At 41.4% G+C, this 22347-nt stretch overlaps 1 protein-coding gene across 3 annotated transcripts in view; it reads right to left on the reverse strand.

Moving 5' to 3' along the window:
• Positions 1-22347, reverse strand: part of DOCK4 (dedicator of cytokinesis 4) — a 455246-nt gene that overhangs the window by 36082 nt on the left and 396817 nt on the right. For all 3 annotated transcript variants that reach the window (XM_059171596.1, XM_059171597.1, XM_059171595.1), the window contains 5 exons: positions 14831-14979; positions 13057-13143; positions 11167-11271; positions 3180-3321; positions 1550-1716 (listed from right to left, as the gene is read on the reverse strand). In XM_059171596.1, the coding sequence (XP_059027579.1) occupies positions 1550-1716; positions 3180-3321; positions 11167-11271; positions 13057-13143; positions 14831-14979 (650 nt within the window). The remainder of the gene's footprint in view (positions 1-1549; positions 1717-3179; positions 3322-11166; positions 11272-13056; positions 13144-14830; positions 14980-22347) is intronic.

Below are 22347 nucleotides of genomic sequence, written 5' to 3' on the forward strand. Positions count from 1 at the left end.
GCTGGAGAAAGGGAAAGGGCGCAGCAGGAGATGGAGAGGAGAAGTTCAGGGTTGCTCAAGCCCAGAGGGAGGGTGGGTGAGTGGGCTGTGGCACAGATGAAGCTTCCGGAGGGGCACTTTGGTGCCAGATGCCGAGGGCTGGAAGCCCAGGAACAAGGAGCCAGATTTATCATTATTTTCTAGGGGACTGCTATACCACTGATAAAGTGATGGCCATGAGGAAATGTGCTGCAGCAGAAAGGACAAAGGAGAAGGTTCTAGAAGGTGTGGATCGTAGTGGAGGGTCTGCGGGTAGTTAGAATGTGCCTGGCTCCAGTGGACCTCACACTTTCTATTCAGTGAACACAACTGCAATGAAAACTCTATCATAAACTAATGACTGTTAACTGGTTTTGTGGGACACAAAGAAAAATGGAAATTTCCAAAAGGACTAGAAAGTGATCACGAATCTTTTCAATGACATCCTGGTATGGTCTTCCAATAGTTTGTCTTGATAGGTAACCCATCCGACCTCCCTGCACAAGAGGACTGCGCTGGGTTGAGGCCCATTGTGACCCTGCAGAATGACCCCAATTTTAGTATATGTGCTGCCGAAGCGAGCACTGCAGAATGACCCCAGCTTCCCCTTCTGATTGCCGGGCTGTGCCCCATTCCTGGAGCTACTGCTGGGAACTGACATGCAGGCAGAGGCAGCGAGGACAGTTAACATCAGAGGATCTCTGCTAATAGTGTGAGGAGTACCTTTCCCAGATTAAGTAGAGACTCTGTGATGAAGGGAGCTAAGCCAGTTAACCCACAGGAATAGGTCTGTTTTGCATTCTTTGTAGGGGGCAATACTGACTAACCAGGTGTCTACCTGGTCTCACTGGTCACTGATATCAGGGAAAGAAGAGATAATGTACCCTCGGCACAATGCCCCAGTAGGGCTGTGAGCCAGCCCAAGAGAGCTCCAGAGGGCAAGGCTTTTTGCAGCTACTGAGAATGGACAACTCCATACATGCAGGGAGTCTATGGTTTGCTTTCATTCCATGTCTTCTCAGAAGTCCTAATGACACACCATTCTAACCAGAAAAAGCAGGAGATCGCATGGAAATCTTCCAAGGTAATAGCTGTCTACCTAACTGCTTCCTGTCTCAGAATCTTCGTCCCACTGTCTGTCAAGCATTTTCTACTCACTGTAGACTACTGTATCTGAGAACAAATATCCTGTGATCCCCACAGTTGGTTCAACATGAATGAGTGACAGGGCTAAGCTAAACTGTGACATCTCAGAGATTGGTCTGAGGGCCACCAGCACTGTCACAAAGAAGATGATTCCCAGGCCTTCCGCTCAGACCTACTGAGTCAGGACTCCTGAGCTAAGAACTCGGCTTGGTTAGAAAAGCATCCCACGGCCCTCTGATATACCGTTGAGTTTGAGATCAACGAGACTCAATGATTTCTGGTCCCTTCTGGTTCTATCACTTGACTCTATTCTGTGTAAATACTTATCGTGGGGCTTGTTCCAAAGAGCTCATAGGAAACTGTATGTAATAAGAACGCACGGTACCTTGAATTCATTTTCTTTATCTTTAGTGCCTTTGTGAAATGGTCTGTCATAGCGGAATTTCCAGATGTGGTTCACTTTATAGAAACTTTTGATGTTGTCTGGTACGCCCTCTCTCTGCAGGACCTCCTGGCTCTCCGGGATAGGAGTCACGGCATAGATCTGCAAATCTAGGATTGAAAAGTCAAGGAGGAAACCCGACTTGGCAAACGCCAAGGAAATCCGGCTTGAGCGGAGCTGTGGCAGAGAACCGAGGCTGGGCAACAATCTGCTGTTTCTCTTGGGTCAAAGTCTTTTTTTTTTTTTTTTTTTTTTGGGTCAAAGTCATTTTAAAAACCGCCAAGAAGATGCCAAGAACTCAGTTCACAACAAATCATTTCTCCAACTACCGGCCTTGAACTAGTTTTAGGTAGGTGATTCTGACAAAGTATCTGGTTAAAATGTCCATACCTTGTGAATTTATTTATCGCTGATTTTTCTTCCTCTTTCTTTTCTTAGTTGGGGGTTGGGTCGGAATGGCTTGGATCTTAGGTACTCAAAATTATATTATTCTAAACCTTGTTTAAGAGACCATTTTATCTTTAGTCCATGCATGGCCCCTCTTAATTTAATGTTTGTAAAATAATGTATAAACATCCATGCAACCATGACCAAGGACATGGCCAGTTCTGACAGTGATTTATATTTACCTGTGTGATGATCTGTGTCTCCAGCCTTCCCACACTTGTGGTATCACTCTCCCAAAGCTTGTACTGATAAGCAAAGTGTTTTTGTGGTTGATATTTTAAAAAGTACATTAAAGGGGTATCACAGGAATCACTGAACACTACATCTAAAACTAACTGATGTACTGTGTGTTGGCTTATTGAATGTAAATCTAAATTTTAAAAAGGAGGTATCCTATTTACTTGTATATTTACCTTCTTCTCTTCTCATTCAAAGAAGGATAGCAAAACCTTTTCCCTTAATTTCTTGCTTCTGCTGCATTTTATTTTCTACTTTGAAATGGTATCCATGATTATCAATGGGCCTTTCTTGTCTTCTCCCAGATCTTAAGTTTAGGGAAGAGAGAGAAGCATTCACGAAGGAGTGCCGGGGTGAATTCCCTTTATCTCCAGCGCCTGGGTAATTTCAGTTGAGTTGTTCGTATTTAGATAATTGAAGTGTCAATTATATAGCATTCATCAAAGGCTGTCCAAAATGCCATGGCCAAGAATTCCCCGAAGATATTAAGGTACCTCCTTCTCTGCACTTCCTTCCAGAATAAAAATGGGGAAAGAGGGTGAATGATAGGTGCCATCCACAGGATATGTTGGAGGAAAATTATTCTAAGGGAAATCACTAAAAGAAGCTTTAAAAGCAGGGTGGAGATAGGGAAGATAGGGAAGTTTTAATTAAAAGGAAAAAAAAAAATTCTTTACCAGAATCCTTAAGGGATTTCCTTTCCACTGACACTGTGACAATAATGAGAATAATTCTGTTCAGAAGGCGCTAAGCTAAAATCAAGATGAGTGAGAAAGAGGGAGAGAGTGGGAACACAGCAAAGGGGCCAGAGGCTTTCCTTGCAGGAAATTGCTCTGCGGCTAACGGCCCGTGGCTCTAGCTGCAGTGCAGCCCGTCTAGGTGTGGATACACTGAGCTTCCGCTTGGAAGATGGTCTCGTCGGGCTGGTTGGCGTGCTGCATGGCGATGGCGTGGGGGAACTCATTCAGCATTCTCTGTTGGAAGGCCTCCAGCCTTTCGTAGTCATGCCCTCGACACACAAACTCCTTATTCTGGAGGCGAAATAAACAAAGAAATGAGGGCGACATAATGGAGTGTGTTAATTACAGAGAGAAGCCAAGAAAGAAGACCCTGGCAGGAAGTGAGCACATGCCTCACATCTATACACAGTAACAGAAAAAAAAAAAAAAAAAAAAGCAAAACAATCTGAAAAATTTGCCCAGATATGAAAAATGAGGGGCAAGGATCAGGAACTTTGCTCTCCATTGCTTTTGGTCAGAGCCACCAGCATGTGCCATTCCTCCCAGTTCATGTGCTAAGGTGTAAAGAGGCATCAGATTCTCAGAGCACCAAACCATGAATCATGTTCCCTCTAAATGCTAATGAGCGCATGTGTTAAAGGTTTTTTTTGTTTTGTTTTGTTTTCTTGTTTTGTTTTTACTATAAGCAGAGTTTAGTGGATAAATTCTCAATGTGGAGGGAAAGAAAGTAAATGCGATCTCCAAAAATGCATTTTATTGCATTCTTTATGAAAGCTGCAGAGATGGGCCTCCACACTGGATCGTGCCATGGAAGAAAGGAAAGCTGAGCCAGTTTGCATTCCCGCTCTCAGCAGGCCTGGCACTGGAAGCTTCTCTGCCATCACCAACCCAGCTCGGCTTCCTGTGGCCAAGAATCTTATTTACTGGCCCAAACTGAGATTTAGGATTTTCAGGGATTTGCCAAATGTTGGACACATTTTTAAAAAATTTTTGTTGTTGTTGTTGTTCGCTTGTTTGGTAAGATGTGTAAGTACTCTGTGGGCTGGGACTATCTCTTATTCAGGTAGAAATGGTGAAGGTTGTCCTTGAGGTAGGCTAGAGAGCTGGAAAGGACGGCAGGTTTCCTTAAAACACCTCACTGGGGCGCCCTGGTGGCTCAGTTGGTTAAGCCGCTGCTTTTGGCTCAGGTCATGATCCCAGGGTTGTGGGATCGAGTCCTGCATCGGGCTCCTTGCTCAGTGGGGAGCCTGCTTCTCTCTCTGCCTCTGCTTGCTTGTGCTCTCTCTCTCTCTAATAAATAAATAAAATCTTTAAAAAAAAAAAAAGCACCTCTCTTTAGGAGAAAGAGGGAGCGGTTCGTGGCCTGAGGAGCTAGCTAAGGCCCAAGGTTCTCAGCATTTCTCAGCCTGATGAGGTTCCTACGATTGAACAAATGCCCTGAGGAACAAATCTGAGCTAGAGGCAGGGGGCTGAGGACTGCAGCTGAGAAAAAGCAGCTGCAGGCAAGCAGAGGAAACAGCGGGGAGTGGGCTCTGAAAAACTGCTGCCAATCCTCACAAACCCTCAAGTCACGATCCTTTGGTAACACAGGCAAAGACGGACTACCTAGAAATCAGGACCCCCACACAATCCTGTGTTTAAGACTTTCTACAGAAAAGAAGGTATACCTTCTGATGCTATATATTTTTTATTCTACTCAAAAGATAATAAATTTGCTTGATAAAATAAGACCATGCACATATATCTATGGTGCATATTACAGAAGTCCCCAAATAAATATCCAAGTACTCTAATAACTACAACCTTTTTAAGGCAATGCTTACATATTATAGCAGTTTATAAAACCAGGGGTTACTTTAAGCATATAATCATTCAGCAGTGTTAGGAAGTCATCCTGAAATGAATTTGGGGATACAATGGAGTTGTCAAGAAATGAAAAGGAATGAAGCATTTCCCCCATCAATACATTTTTTTTTTTTTAAATCACAGCTTTGAGATACAGTTCACATACCGTAAAATATACCCTTTTGAAAGTTTTTAGTATATTCACAGAGCAACTATCACGACTATTGAACGTGAGAACATTTCATTACCCTGAAGAGAAACTCGTACCCATGCGCAGTCGCTCCCTGTTTCCTCCGCCAACCCCCGACCTCTGAAACCACTTATCTACTTGCTGTGTCTATGGGTTTGCCCATTCTGGACATTTCATACAAATGGAATCATACAACATGTAGTCTTTTGTGACTGGCTTCTTTCACTTAACATGTACTTAAGGTTCGTCCACTTTGTAGCATATGTAAGTACTTCATTCCTTCCTTATTGCTAAATATCCCACTGCATAGATATACCATATGTTGTTTATCCATTCATCACCAGCTGATGGATATTTGGGCTGCTTCTAGTTTTTGGCAATAGTGAATAATGTTGCTATGAACATTTGTGTAGAGTTCTTTGTGTGAACATATGTTTTCAATTCTCTTGAGTATATACCTAGGAGTAGAATTGCTGGGTCACATTTGTTCACACTTAAATTTTTTTAATTGTCTTTTTCTACTGAAAAGGAAATACATATCTCTGGTAAAAACAAAACAAAGCAAAACAAAACAAAAACCCAAACAGTAGAGAGCATACAATGAAAAGTCAATCTCTCATCCTTGACCTTGGTCATTCTCTTCAGACAAATCACTACTCAGAGATACCCTGTGCATAAAGAGAGGGTCAATTTTTCGTAAGGGTTAAAAAAAAAAACTATTTAGATCATATGCTTATATAAATGTATTAATTTATTGCAACTTCAAAAATTATCTTGGAATTTATCAATGAGGAAATCTTTAATGTTGATATTTGCTTGTTTTTTAATTGATGGACAGACTAGAATCTGATTTCCTAAAAAGAGATCCAGCCCCATAATTCTGAAAAGTGTGGTGCCCTTTAGAAACCAATAGAGGGTGACCCTTCTCTTCGTTTTGAAGAAAATGCCATTTTCTTCAAAAATGGCAAAAAAAAAAAAAAACCCAACAGAAAATGCTGTTTTGAAAAGACTATTAACATAGGTTGATTTATTCCAATCGACTTTGTAATAAAATTTATTTTATTAGCCAATTCAGTTTTCTACTTTGCTAAATTCTCTTTAAAATTGTGGCTCCTAAACTACTTCTGATTAAAAAAAAAAAAGCTTTACACTTTTAATTATCACGGTTTCATTTATAAGATAAATGGGTCTAAGTCTAAGATACTTCACAGTGCACTTGCTAGCTGAACTCAGAATTTGATCAATATGACCACATTATGACTACAATATGACTTTTGCAGGCCCCTTCCTCTATAAAAATGTATTAAAAGTCATACTGAGAGCCTGATTTGGTATAGGGACAAATAAATACATAATCTAATGTATAATATACAAGTTAATATACATTATAACAAGTTCTTCAGCCAAAAAAACCTCACTTTTTTCTTCTGATCTTTAAAAGAAATTAAAATACTTTTGTAGGCAATATTATGAATTGTAAACACTGTACCTTGAGTATCATGAGGAAGAAAAAGTAATCTTCTACTTTGCCTGATTTTGAGCCAAGAAAGGAAGGGGATGTGCTGCACCAGAGTCACGTCTGGACCTTCCTGTGGGGTCTCCAGCCCTCTGTGCTAGACTGGCCCCCTTCTCCCACCACAAGGATCCTGGCCATGTACACTAGGAAGGGGGCTGCTGATGACAGCCCTGGCCTAGAATGTCCACTTTCAAAACTCAGTCTTTCAAAGTCAGCAAGTGTCCTAAATTTATCTCTGTTTTTGATCCAGAATCAAGCTTTCCTCTGTCCTCAGGTCCATCTGCAGAGTCAGCTTTGTGACCATCTACACCAACATGCAGACTCCCTTTTAACCCAACAAGGAGATTTGACTCACGTCTGCATGGCACCAAAATACACAGTCCCTTCAACCAACCTGTCATTTGAGTTTATGCTCAATGTAACACTAAAATGAATTTTTGCTCATGGTGTTTGGAAAATGTGGGCTCTAGTTCTATATTTAGTGTGCATGTATATACATACAAACTTTATAGGTAAATATATGAATTAACAAATACATATAAAACTCTCATTCTAAAAGGGAGACAAGTTAAAGTTATTAAACAAATAACAAAGTCCAGTCTTCCTCTTCTCCCTCCTCCTCCAAGTACCCCCGTCTTATACGTATTCATAAGTGCTGGCAGTTACAGCAGGATACAGGGCAACACAGTTACCAAAGCATTTGTATGCTGAGATTTAGAGTTTGGAATGAATTCACTCAATTTCTAAAGTATTCCCAAAACTTTTCCTCAGTTACGTGGGGAGGTACATTTCCTCTCTTCTCATATAAGTAAGTGTAAGTAAGATTTTATACCATGAAGGGTTAAGATAAGCCTTCAAGCTTGTAACATACGACTTGGCACAATGTAAAAAATGGTAAGAACAGAGTCAAGTATTTTATGATCCACAAGGTACCTTAGTGTCTAGAAGACTTACTTTAGTAGAATTAGTTTATACTAGCAATAAATAGCATCTCTTGGCTGGGTGACATTTACCTTTTCACAAAACCACTAACTGGGCTCTTTACGTGATTCTGGAGGGAGTTTCTACGGGACGTGAGACTGCAGTGTTTTATGTCACCTGCAATGCCTTGACATTTTTCTCTGCTGCTAACTCTATGGACATCACAGACTGCACAGAATAGTAAACAGCAGTCCCACAGGGGAGCAGCTATAGTGACCAAAGACTGCTCATAAGATATAGTGCATTTAGAAATTTAGAAAAAAAAATAAAACCATTGTTTGATAACTTGGGAAATTATTCAAAACAAGGTATTCTAGATTTAGTACAGTGTCTGCACACTAAAAACATTAAAGGAAAATCTCTTATTGTTCTAAAAGGACAAAATGTCTTCAAACATCTTGGTTTTCTTGAGTGGCATATCTATTTTAGAAGTATAACAACAAATTAAATAGAAAGAACAAGAAAGAAACCCTAAGCCCAGCAGGAGAAGAGAAATCATAAAGATCAGAGCAGAAATCAATGAAATAGAAACCAAAAAAACAATAGAAAAAATCAACGAAACTAGGAGCTGGTTCTTTGAAAGAATTAATAAAATTAATAAACCCTTGGCCCGACTTATCAAAAAGAAAAGAGAAAGGACCCAAATAAATAAAATCATGAATGAAAGAGGAGAGATCACAACTAACACCAAAGAAATACAAACTATTATAAGAACATACTATGAGCAACTCTACGGCAATAAATTTGACAATCTGGAAGAAATGGATGCATTCCTAGAAACATATAAACTACCACAACTGAGCCAGGAAGAAATAGAAAGCCTGAACAGACCCATAACCAGTAAGGAGATTGAAACAGTCATTAAAAATCTCCAAACAAACAAAAGCCCAGGGCCAGACGGCTCCCCGGGGGAATTCTACCAAACATTTAAAGAAGAACTAATTCCTATTCTCCTGAAACTGTTCCAAAAAATAGAAATGGAAGGAAAACTTCCAAACTCATTTTATGAGGCCAGCATCACCTTGATCCCAAAACCAGACAAGGATCCCACCAAAAAAGAGAGCTATAGACCAATATCCTTGATGAACACAGATGCGAAAATACTCAACAAAATACTAGCCAATAAGATTCAACAGTACATTAAAAGGATTATTCACCACGACCAAGTGGGATTTATTCCAGGGCTGCAAGGTTGGTTCAACATCCGCAAATCAGTCAATGTGATACAACACATCAATAAAAGAAAGAACAAGAACCATATGATACTCTCAATAGATGCTGAAAAAGCATTTGACAAAGTACAACATCCCTTCCTGATCAAAACTCTTCAAAGTGTAAGGATAGAGGGCACATACCTCAATATCATCAAAGCCATCTATGAAAAACCCACCGCAAATATCATTCTCAATGGAGAAAAACTGAAAGCTTTTCCGCTAAGGTCAGGAACACGGCAGGGATGTCCATTATCACCACTGCTATTCAACATCGTACTAGAGGTCCTAGCCTCAGCAATCAGACAACAAAAGGAAATTAAAGGCATCCAAATCGGCAAAGAAGAAGTCAAATTATCACTCTTCGCAGATGATATGATACTATATGTGGAAAACCCAAAAGACTCCACTCCAAAACTGCTAAAACTTATACAGGAATTCAGTAAAGTGTCAGGATATAAAATCAATGCACAGAAATCAGTTGCATTTCTCTACACCAACAGCAAGACAGAAGAAAGAGATATTAAGGAGTCAATCCCATTTACAATTGCACCCAAAACCATAAGATACCTAGGAATAAACCTAACCAAAGAGACACAGAATCTATACTCAGAAAACTATAAAGTACTCATGAAAGAAATTGAGGAAGACACAAAGAAATGGAAAAATGTTCCATGCTCCTGGATTGGAAGAATAAATATTGTGAAAATATCTATGCTACCTAAAGCAATCTACACATTTAATGCAATTCCTATCAAAGTACCATCCATCTTTTTCAAAGAAATGGAACAAATAATGCTAAAATTTATATGGAACCAGAAAAGACCTCGAATAGCCAAAGGGATATTGAAAAAGAAAGCCAACGTTGGTGGCATCACAATTCCGGACTTCAGGCTCTATTACAAAGCTGTCATCATCAAGACAGCATGGTACTGGCACAAAAACAGACACATAGATCAATGGAACAGAATAGAGAGCCCAGAAATAGACCCTCAACTCTATGGTCAACTAATCTTCGACAAAGCAGGAAAGAATGTCCAATGGAAAAAAGACAGCCTTTTCAATAAATGGTGCTGGGAAAATTGGACAGCCACATGCAGAAAAATGAAATTGGACCATTTCCTTACACCACACACAAAAATAGACTCAAAATGGATGAAGGACCTCAATGTACGAAAGGAATCCATCAAAATCCTTGAGGAGAACACGGGCAGCAACCTCTTCGACCTCTGCCGCAGCAACATCTTCCTAGGAACAACGCCAAAGGCAAGGGAAGCAAGGGAAAAAATGAACTACTGGGATTTCATCAAGATCAAAAGCTTTTGCACAGCAAAGGAAACAGTTAACAAAATCAAAAGACAACTGACAGAATGGGAGAAGATATTTGCAAACGACATATCAGATAAAGGACTAGTGTCCAGAATCTATAAAGAACTTAGCAAACTCAACACCCAAAGAACAAATAATCCAATCAAGAAATGGGCAGAGGACATGAACAGACATTTCTGCAAAGAAGACATCCAGATGGCGAACAGACACATGAAAAAGTGCTCCATATCACTCGGCATCAGGGAAATACAAATCAAAACCACAATGAGATATCACCTCACACCAGTCAGAATGGCTAAAATCAACAAGTCAGGAAATGACAGATGCTGGCGAGGATGCGGAGAAAGGGGAACCCTCCTACACTGTTGGTGGGAATGCAAGCTGGTGCAGCCACTCTGGAAAACAGCATGGGGGTTCCTCAAAATGTTGAAAATAGAACTGCCCTATGACCCAGCAATTGCACTATTGGGTATTTACCCTAAAGATACAAATGTAGTGATCCAAAGGGGCACATGCACCCGAATGTTTATAGCAGCAATGTCCACAATAGCCAAACTATGGAAAGAACCTAGATGTCCATCAACAAATGAATGGATCAAGAAGATGTGGTATATATACACAATGGAATACTATGCAGCCATCAAAAGAAATGAAATCTTGCCATTTGCAACAACATGGATGGAACTAGAGCGTATCATGCTTAGCGAAATAAGTCAAGCAGAGAAAGACAACTATCATATGATCTCCCTGATATGAGGAAGTGGTGATACAACATGGAGGCTTAAGTGGGTAGAAGAAGAATAAATGAAACAAGATGGGATTGGGAGGGAGACAAACCATAAGTGACTCTTAATCTCACAAAACAAACTGAGGGTTGCCGGGGGGAGGGGGTTTGGGAGAAGGGGGTGGGATTATGGACATTGGGGAGGGTATGTGATTTGGTGAGTGCTGTGAAATGTGTAAACCTGGTGATTCACAGACCTGTACCCCTGGGGATAAAAATATATGTTTATAAAAAATAAAAAATTTAAAAACCACAAAAAAAAAATAGTGTATTAACTTACTCTTAAGAAGAATGGAAATTTTTTCCCGTAAAATCCAACTCTGAAGAACTCTGGTTCAAGACGTTGCTGGTCCATAATCTTGTCATACAAAGAGGCTTCCATCATCTAGGAAAGCAGAAGAGAATTCTAAGAATTTTACCTCATCCTTCAGCTCTCCCTGTTTCTAGAAGAGGATATTTATTCTTTATGAAGAAGAACTTAATTGTAGTGTTCAGTTTTCAGAAAAGAAGGTTTAACTCCCTTTTTATGCTTTAAGGCAGGGATCAGCAAAATGATTCTGGAAATGGCCAGAGAATAAAGAATATAGGCTTTTCAGGCCATATGGTCCCTGTCATAACCGCTCAGTCCTGCCAGTTACACTGGCTACAGGTTGCTGACCCTGCCTTTAAAGGATCAAATATTATTCCACGTTCTCACCAAAGAAAATAATTTCTATGCACAAAGCCTATCAAGAAAATATTTTCTTCACAATTAAATGAAGATGAACATGAATTTTTTTAAAAAAATGAATGAACTATTAGAGGCCCAATCTTTCTGGAAAATTCTAGCACTAGATGTACTCACCTGTGGATTTGGTTCTTCTTGGTCATGGTAATTCAGGACATTTGGAAGGTGCAAGCTTGCACAGGCTGGACAGGGATAAACCAAACCCGAGGAGACCCATCATGCAAAGTGCTGTCTGGGCTGAAAACTCTTAAGTGTATCTCTAACAATGTCGGCACTATGACGCACATAAAGCTTATGGTTTTCCATTCATGGTATTATCATCCCCAGGGTTTATAGAGAAAGACTAATATTGCTCTTGAAAACTTCTCCCCCTCCCCCTGCCCCCACTAACAGTACCCCAAAGAGCAGTTGGCATGAAGTGTAATGCTCTCGGTTTATAAAAATCGGAGTGACTATGGTACCCAAGGGCTCTCCCGGGTAAACACTGTAACCTCGCTTCTGTTACAGGGGGTGTATGCCAAGAGAAGCACAGACATGTTTTTATATAGAACCGCAGTGCCTGCCAGAGCTAGCATGATGGACTGAAGTTGAAACAAGGTTTTTGTTTTTTTTTTTTCTTCGTTGATTTTCATGTTAGGAGAAACATTGATGAACTTCTGGCATGAAATACTATACCAGCTCCTGCAGGCTGAGTGAGCTACTTGTGGGGTATGGGGTTTTACGAGCTGTTAAAGGTTGACAATTTCATCTCATAAACCCCTACTGCAGAATTAAAAGGCAACATTATAATCTTTCTATTTTAGAAACCCTGCAGAACTTAAGTGTGATAAGAGGACACAAAATGATCATGGCTCTGAAGAGTAAGGACTCAGGGAGCAAGAGGGACCCATTTGAACCTGAAAAGAAAAGAAGGGACAAAATGTTTGGTTCAGGAGCACAGAATACTGAACTCCCTGGGTTCTTGGGTACCAAGCCCTTGGTTCTGGTATCGCACATAACACATGTTTTTACAGCTAAAGAAAGAAGACATCTGTAGAATTTAGCCTTGAAGTGGTCGGAAATGGGTCAGCTAGCCACGTCTACTGTTTGTGCAGACTGGGGTCTAAGAATGGTACATTGTGGTAGAGATCTGCCGACAAGCGAGCGTCTCTTCAAACAGCACAGAGACTTCTCAGCAAACGAAAAGAATCAATCATGGATTAGATTGCACACTGCAGACGTGATGTTTAGAAGAGATCAAAGGCTCACTTCCATGTACTAATTAGAAGCCTTCGCTGTTTCTCTGTTTTAACACTGAGTACGCTGCAGAGGAAAGACTTCCCTTAAACAAGCTTTCTGCACGACAGGTCGGGATGATCACAAAGTTAGTTTTACAGAACGATACTGGAAAGTGAATGACAAAAGTATGCCTTTGCCTGATGGGCGTGCATCCAGGCTCCTTACCCTCATCTTGCTCAGGTTTCTGTAGTCATAATAACTCTCATACTGTTCCGCGATCTTCCGGCACAAGACGATGCCATTCTCCCAACACTGTGGACAAACAAATGATACAAACATGAATGGTCCCACAACATTCACTCATTTCCACCCAGAGGACAGAGTGGGACTGCTTTCAGAACACCAGGTCTAACTTCTTAATCTCTACAGTCTACCTTGAATAGTACCACTGCCACTTTAAGCTTGATACCAGCATGCAATTAACATGTAAATTATTAAAAATCTTTAGGAAGTGAGAAAATACAATCCACCACAACAGGCATGAACATATGGTGTGCAAACATTTTCTGGAACCATGTCAGAATCATCATCTTGAAATAACTACAGTTCCACAATGGCCAAGTAGATGAATAAACGGGCCCTCGGTGCTAAGGGGGGAATTACCACTGACCCCTAAGGCCCAATTATCCACAGCTGGCATGCTGGAGCCCTTGCTTGGCTCAACTGCACTTGTAAATTGTGAGGATCTAACCCAGCTGGTTACTCTCGGCAGAAATGCAAAAATTCTTTCTTCTAGCCCAAGGGTCATCAAACTTTTTCTACACAAGGCCAGACAGTAAATAATTCGGGCTTGGTGGGCGACACGGTCCTTGTCACAACTACCCAACTCCACCATTAAAGCACAAAAGCAGGCACAGTGAATAAGCGTGTCTGTGCTGTAATAACATTATTATCTAGGAACACCGAAATGCGAATTTCATGTAATTTTCATCTGTCAGATATTCTTTTTCTTGCCATATCTTTCAAACACTTTCAAATGTAAAAGCAATTCTTAGAATGTGGGTGGTGCATAAATGCTGGGGGCTGAGCCATTCGACACATGGGCCATCGTTTGTAACCCCCGATCTAGTGAAAAACCCCTTTGAAGGGCCAAAACAAGCACAACAGGATTTTATAACAGCTTATAGATGGAAACTTCACTGGAGGAGGACACAAAGGCATTTCCTTGCTATTAATGTAACAAATCATATGTCAGGGTATTTAGATACATAATAAAGGACGATAGGAAAGAGGCAATTTCCTTGCATCAAGTTATGCAATTATGTTTTGTAAAAGGACAGCCGCTGTTTGTATTTTCGTCTCCTGTTTAACCTTGGCATTTTGGGAGATATATTTAAATCTAAGACACGTATCACCAAAGCACCCAAATGTTCAAATCAAATAAACAACTGTGGTCAGATCCTTAAGTTTTCCTAAAGGGTATTGTAAGCCCTTGAGGAGGGAGACAGAGTGGAGTGAGGTAATGGGCTGAATGGCATCATCAGGTCAGTGGGATCTTTTAAATATATGATGGGATGCCGTAACATTCTTTAAACAAAGTCAGTTTCATTTATCTTCCCTTACCAAAAAAGTGGAATGGGGCAGAATGCATGCTAATTTGGGGAGGTAGCTGAGGGGTGGTTTTTCAGAGAATCAAATGCGTAGGTGTCAAAACCTCCAGACCAGTGTTTCTCAAAGTATGGCCCCAAATTTGTACACACGGCAATGTCAAGTCCTTGTTGAAGCCACAAAATCCCCTGCCTCATGCCAGACATACCCAGTCAGAATGCCTAGAGGTGGGACCTGGGGATTTTAGCAAACTCTTGGGTATTTTTAATCCTCATTAAAATCTGAGGGTACCTGGCTTGAGGAGGTGGACATGAAAAAACTATGAATGAATGGAAACATGACACCAACACAACCGCCTTGAGAGAGACCATGGGTGGGGAAGGCTACTTACTTTGCCTCGGTCAAAATTCTGGATGATAGCAAGGTGCAGGTGCTCCTTGCGTTGCCATTCTGTCTGCATGGGGTAGGTCAGGAACTCCCGGAGGGGCCGATCCGACCACTCCAACAGCTCATCATATAATAGGAGAGTATATGCAGCCTCTGAAAGTTGAGTGGGAAGGAAATGATCAAGACAGGATCCCAAACAGCTTCCCCTCAAATGCAGCTGGCTTGGGGCAAATTGCAAAAACCATTTTTTGAATTTCATGATAATGAAGAAAAATGTTCACAACAGATGCAAGAGCCAGTTCACAAGTGATGACTTCCCCCTGGAAGATGGAATTTTCAGAGATTTGCATTTCATCTTTTGGCTCCCTATATTCATCCCCACCCCACCCCCATTTCTCTCTTTCTCTTTTCCCTCTTTCTTGCCTTCTCTTCCTTCCCATCCCTCTTCCTTATTTCTACGACGCCTCTATGCTGCTGGCATCATAAAAATGTTTGAGGATATATTGTTGGAGCTCATTCAGAGGAACAGGGAGACATGCCTTTGACTGCTGGGGATGTTCACTGGTAAATCCCTTGGGGGAGGCTACAGGCATCTTCCAAAGGGTGTGCTTAGGAAACAAGAAATGGTAATTAAATTCTTCTTGATAATAAAAGGCTGAAAAAGTTCTCTCTTTACAGAGAGAGGACTGTTGTGCATTGTGTGATACAACCCTCAGTTGGCCCCCAGAATCTTTAGTAATGGTTACTGAAGTCATTACGTGTTGGTGCAGTTGGGATTTCTTGGGAAAACATGTAAAGTGGTGGTATTCTGTATACACACATGGAAATAGTAATCCGCAGGCTAGGCACAGTTCATAGGTAGTGTCCTTAAGAGAATACTTGCCATTCTGTAGATCTCTTCCTGAATCTTAACTATGGCCAAGCAGATCGATAGGAACCAGAGTTCCTCTGTCACTGATGAAGGACTACAATAATTATTTTTTTTTCCTTTAATATTGTAATGGCCAACTCATTTATTAAACGGAATAAAGTAGACGAACCCTTAAGTTATTAATCCATTTAATGACCATCCCTGTATGTCTCTTAAAGATGTAGTATTTTGTGCCAGGGCGGTACAGTCGGCTGGGTGCCCGACTGTGGATTTCAGCTTGGGTCATCATCTCGGGGTCATGAGCTCCAGCCCTGCGTGGGGCTCCATGCTCAGTGCAGTCTGCCTGAGAGTCTCTCTCCTCTCTTTGCCCCTCCCGCTCGAGCTCTCTCCCTCCTCAATAAATAAATAATCTTTTAAAAAAATGTAATAGTAGCTTTTAACACAATATCAATAAATGGTCATTCTTAGTCTTCATTTATTTGCCTTAAGAGGAACTATACATAAAGCTCCCAAGTAGCAGGTTAAGTGCTATTACCACAATGTGGTCATCTCAGTGTGTAACATGAAGTTGTAATAAGAAAGGCCTGGGTCCCTATCCCTTTTCTCTTGCCTTTTACTTGTGCAAGTCCTGTGAGGCACAGGCTCTGGCCTTTTTTCTTTGTGATTACCTTTGGTGAGCTTAGTCTCCTGGCTTCAATAACTGCAAAAGCTTTCATAGTCCACCAGCAGTCCCTTACTCTCCTCTGTTCAGTCTGCACACTGTTACCAGTCTGACCTTTCAACTGCAAAGGATCGTATTGCTCCCCTGGTTCCAAGCAGCCCGTGACTTGCAACAGCTAACAATAAATGTAGCTTTCAGAAAGGGACAGAGTAGGCTGGCCACGATCTGGTCCCTACCAACCTCTGCTCACATTTCCCAGTGTCCCTCCACACAGCACACATAAGATGGAGCTCAGCGCTTTCTCCTGAGAAGCCTCCAGCCTCCGTGGCTGGAGTCCCTTGGCCCCATCAGAGGCTTCTGCTGAAGGAAACACAATGCCTCCTTATCCGGAGGCAGCGGTACAAGAAAGCTGCCCATACAGGGACAGAGGCACCTTCCGTTTAATGGACACTTGCCAAATTCTATCTTGTGGAAGGTGAATGTGAGGCGGACAGAGGAGAGTATCCGCTAAAGGGTGCTGGCTAACTGGGCAGTTGCAGAAACAGAGCTGAATGGCCACACCGTTGGTTGCCAGCCATGAAGACTGGTTTTGATGGGACAGGAATGCTAATAATAACGGTGAGATGGGCGCTGGGTCTGAGGAGCTTCTAGTTTCCTGGGGCCTCCTGAGAGGACTTCCTGATCTTTCATTCCTCATACAGCCTTATAACAAATGCTCAGCATCTAACAAAGCCCTGTGTGTGTCCTTGTTCCTCTGTCTACGTGAATAATCCACGGTTCCCTTCATTTACCACAGAGGTGACACCTGCAGGCCTTCAAAGATTCTCTCCTTCAAGATTTGGCCCTGTACTGTGGAATAGCTCCTTTTTCTCTTAATACACAGCTCTGGAATGATCACTTTTGTCTCTCAGTTTTCTTTTGTTTCTCCCCCAATACCTGAGATTTCAAAAAAATATCCTTGCGGCTAATCATTTCACAGTGAAAAGGATGACCAAGCACCCCTTCCTCCAGCTGAAGCCTTCAGCTGCCCACAGGTGGTGACTGAAAGAGCTATGAAGGTCAAATTCCTGGAGGCAGAAAGTAGCATGGTGGATGCCAGGGACTGGAGGGAGCAGAAAATGGGAAGCTACTGTTTCATGGGTACACGGTTTTGGTTTGCGCCTATGATAAAGTTCTGGAGAGCCGGAGCGGGGATGGTTGTGCAACCACGGGAATTCACGACGTGCCAACGGACTGTACACTTAAAGACGGGTAAGACAGTAAATTCTGTGGTACGTATATTTTACCATAATAAAAAAAATTACAAGGGTGGGAGGCAACAAAGCATTTTTAGCTCATCTCAACTGCTTTCCAAATCATGCTTGCCCTGGGGCAGTCCAGGGACGAGGGGTAGATGGGGAGTGGGTATGCCGTCACCGAGTCTGGGAGGGCAAGCTGGGATTGGCAAGGCATCACAAGAATGGTGACATGGAAAGGCGTGGAGTACGTGACACCTGTCTCAGAAACTGATTCAGGAAAATGATGATATCTCTCAGGGGTCAGGTGTGTGAAGGAAGCTACAGAAACTTTCCACAAAAGCAAACAGATATACCCTTTGAGGTGTGACCAACATAGGACAATACTGTGACAGATTTTAAACACATTAGCAAACTGTAGATGTTTTATTGCAATACATCGGATATTTATACTTCTGCATCTTAAGACAACAACAGTATGTACTGAAGAGGGAAGAATGAATCACATCGCAAATTTCCAGCAGTTTTTAAAAAAGTACTTAGAATTTTGAACAAAAGGCACCGCCACATAATTAAACATGGGCCATCTCGCTCCATCATCGTGACAAGAGTATAGTGAGGACACCCACATGTGACAAGAAAAAACAAAACATGAGAAGTTAAGGCATAAATTACAAATGGAGAGCACCGTCACAAAAGGCTGCAAAGGGTTAAAGCCATTTAAACAGAATGCTCTAAAGATAGAAAAGTTTCCCCATTAATTTCAATTTCTTCAAGGACACACAAAAATGAGGACAGAGGAGAAATGAGTATAATGTGGTAGGTGAGGAGGACTTATTTCTTATGACTTTGGGGAAAATAAATACTGCAAGTTCAGTAAACAAATTAAAGAAAACCAATTTGCCCACTTCTAAAATATAATCAGACAGATTTGGACTCTGTTTCAGAGAACAGTTACATAGCTGGAAGAGCTTGTCCTTAGTTTCCTCCCTCATTTCTTTTTTAATGGACTTTAAAATAACTCCACTAGGTGGTTTTCTTTGCTATAAAAACTAGCTCAAAATGTGGCTACTAACTACTATAAAAATGGTCATTTAAACTTTCAGACAACATACCTCCAAAATCTTAGTCTATTTAATCAAAACCATCAGCACCTCTGTGTGAAGATATATATAACCAATATTGAAGGAGAAAAATTTCTGTAGGTTTTAAAATTTAACTGAGTAAATTTACTGGTGATGCATTTATTTAAATCTCACATTGTAGGGGTGCCTGGGTGGCTTAGTGGGTTAAGCATCAGACTTTTGGTTTTAGCTCAGGTCATGATCTCAGGTCCTGAGATCCAACCCAGTGTCAGGCTCCACACTGGGTATCAGGCCTTGAGATGCTCTCTCTCCCTCTGCCCCACCCCCACTACTCCCATGCTCATGCATTTGCCCTCTCTCTCTAAAAAAAAAGAAAAAAGAATCTTACATGGGGGCGCTTGGGTGGCTCAGTGGGTTAAAGCCTCTGCCTTCGTCTCAGGTCATGATCCTGGGGTTGAGCCCCACATCAGGCTCCCTGCTCGGCGGGAGCCTGCTCCCCACCCCAACTCTCTGCCTGCCTCTCTGCCTACTTGTGATCTCTATCAAATAAATAAATACAATCTTAAAAAAAAAAATCTCACATGGCTGGGTACTAAAATGAGAACACTAAGAAGAAGAAAACATCATCCCTGTCTTCAAGGAATTCACCCTTTAACTGGAGATACTTCTACCTACCTGTGTATGCATAGAAACATACACAAACACATACACACATAACACACCCCTTATATAACTATTAAAAACAATGTGGTGGGGCGCCTAGGTGGCTCAGTTGGTTAGAGGCTGCCTTCAGCTCAGGTCATGATCTCGGGGTCCTGGGATCAAGTCCCATATCAGTCTCCTTGCTCAGTGGGGAGCCTGTTTCTCCCCCTGCTTGTGCTCTCTGACAAATAAATAATTAAAATCTTAAACAAAACAACAATGTGGTCAGTGCTTTAATGAAATTTGAAAAAGATGAAAAAGAGTTGGAACCATGAACTCAGCTCAAGAGAGAGGGATGGGGGGCGGGGCATGGAGTTGCTGTGGGAAAGAAAAGGAAAAAGAATTCCAGGAAAAGATGGTAAAGACGCATGCCCTGAAGGATGAAGACAGGGAATGTAGCCCCGAGTGGTAAGATGAGGCTGCACAGATTGGTAATGGTTTTACCATGATAGACCTTGCATAAAGAGCTTGAACTATTTTTTTTCTTTTTTCTGTAGAAACTGTACCAATTGAAAATGGTTATATCTGGAGAAGGGGCTGGTAAAATTGCCTTACAGGGCCAGGCAGTAAAACATTTACAGTTATAATAATTTATAATCTGGCATATGGTCATTGCAACTGTAAGCGCAAAAGCAGCCACAGACAATGGCCACGTAAGTGGGTGTGGCTGAGTTCTAATAAAACTTTCTTTACAAAATCAGGTGGCTGGTCTGCAGGCTGTAGTTTCTGTCCCCTGTTCTGGTGCTAATTAAGAAACAGCCGGGGAGCGGGGCGGGGTGTCGGGGGGGAGGAAACAGCCCAGGTGTGAGATGATGAAGGCCTAACTGAGGCAGAGTGAGTGGGAACAGTGAAAAGGACGTGGCTTTGAGAGATTGTTAAGAAGGGAAATCACCAGAAAATGGTGACTGATTATTTGAGGGAGGCTCAGAGATACCAAAGAGCACATCAAGGTCTCCACACTGAGAAACAGAGATGCATTAATCGATACAGGGAAATTATAGCTGGAAGCATTATTTAAAATTTGGCCACACAAGGACCATTTCAGAAAGGATCACTTTCTTTTAAAGCTGGAGAAGAGGCCACAATTCAGGAGTTCCTGGGAAGAACAGTGCGGCAAAAGACTCAGATTTATAGTTCCTACATTCAGTTAAAGGGTTCTTTTCTGGTTACGATATGTGAGCTCTTTGCATCGTATCTTCCCCCACTAAAAACCCTAGGCAGGATATATAAGGCAACTCTTGGAGGACTCTGAAGAGTAAATGAGAGAAGGTGGGCAGAGTAAGAAAATCAATACTGAAAGAATGACCATAGAATAGTGAGTTTGCGGTTTTTATTTTTTCGCCTTTCATATCTCCTGGCTTCGCTGTCCTGGTCTCCTGGAACTACAAAGGGAAACGGACATAAAAAGCTCCCCAGGAAAGCTCCTCTGGTCAGAGGACTGAGAAGAGAACCCTCCTGGGGTTTGGAGTCCTTTTGACCCTTCTAGCTTCCTTTGAGTCCTGGGAACTAGCGCAAAGCTGCAGAGTGCACAGTGTGGGCATCATGGCAGCAGAGGCGTCCATGGGTTTTTTTATGTTTGGTGCTTGGCCCCCAGAAGACCAGCTGTCGGGAATGCATCCCAATGTAGGGAGGATCAAGTCTTGGCTTTTACTAATTTGCTTCAGATTAAGTGAGAGTGCTAGGAAAAGGAGTCCTTGGGAGATAGTAAAAGTGAGGAAGATCACAGAGAGAAAGGGATTTTTAAATGTTGCGTACAATGTCCTGAGCTCACTTGCAAGCTGCACGTATATTGAACAGACAAGAATCAATATAACAAAGATTTTGAGACATGAACTATGGTACAGACCACTGGTTAGGTCCCAGGCTCTCTCCAGGTGACATATATGTGGGACAGACCAGAACAGTATGGAAAGGCTTTGAAAACTAAGCTAACATTGGAATCACAACCTTCAGAAGGTGGTTTAGGACTTGAGGTTTGAATCTAATTGGACTATCTGCTGAAATTAAAAAAACCCTCAATATTCTCCAGGTTTCACCAGAACCCAGAGTCTCATAATATTCAAAACGTTCGTGAAACAACCCCAAATGACTTGACATTCAAAGAAACAGGATAACCAAAAAAATTTCAAAGGAAAAAGGCAATTAACAGAGGCTAACCCCAAGATTCAGCTGTTGGATTTACAGAAATACTATGAAGAAGTTATTATAACCACGCTCCTTCAAGTAAAAGTGAACACTCTTGAACAGAAAGATACAAGTTCCCTATAAAGAAATGGAAACTAAGAAAAAAAAAAGAAAGAAAGAAAGAAAGAAAGAAAGAAAGAAAGAAAAGAAAAAAGTAAAAGAAATTTTACAAATGGGTAATACAGTAACAAAAAATTTCACTGGAAGGGTTCAGTAGCTGAATGGAAATGGCACAGAAGAGCCAATCGACTTGTATACGGATCAACAGAAATGATCTAATTTGAACAAGAAAGAAGAAAAACTGGGAAAGAAAAATGAACAGAGACCCAAGAATTTACAGAATACCAAAAGGCCTAACATTCATGTCACTTGTAGTTCCAAAAGAGGACCAGTGCAGAAAATACATTTGAGGAAATAATGCCAGAAAACCTCCCAAATCTGGTGAAGGAAATAAGTCTATAAATTCAAGAAACACTGTGGACCCAGACAGGATAATCTTAAAGAAAGCCATGACCATATACATCATAATCAAACTGCCAGAAACTGAAGATAAAGTCTTGAAAGCAACCTTACACATTATACACAGGGACACAATTTAGGTGACTCCTGATCTCGCATCAGAAACCATGGAGGCCAGAAGACAGCAGGGCAATGTTTTCCAAGTACTGAAACAAAAGAACTATCCACCTAGAATTTGATAACCAGCAGATGTATCCTTCAGGGGTAAAGGCAAAACGAAGACTTCTCTGACGAAGGAACACAACGAGAATTCTTCATTGCTAG

Source organism: Mustela lutreola, chromosome 4 (genome assembly GCF_030435805.1).
Source record: "Mustela lutreola isolate mMusLut2 chromosome 4, mMusLut2.pri, whole genome shotgun sequence".
Lineage (NCBI taxonomy): Eukaryota > Metazoa > Chordata > Mammalia > Carnivora > Mustelidae > Mustela > Mustela lutreola.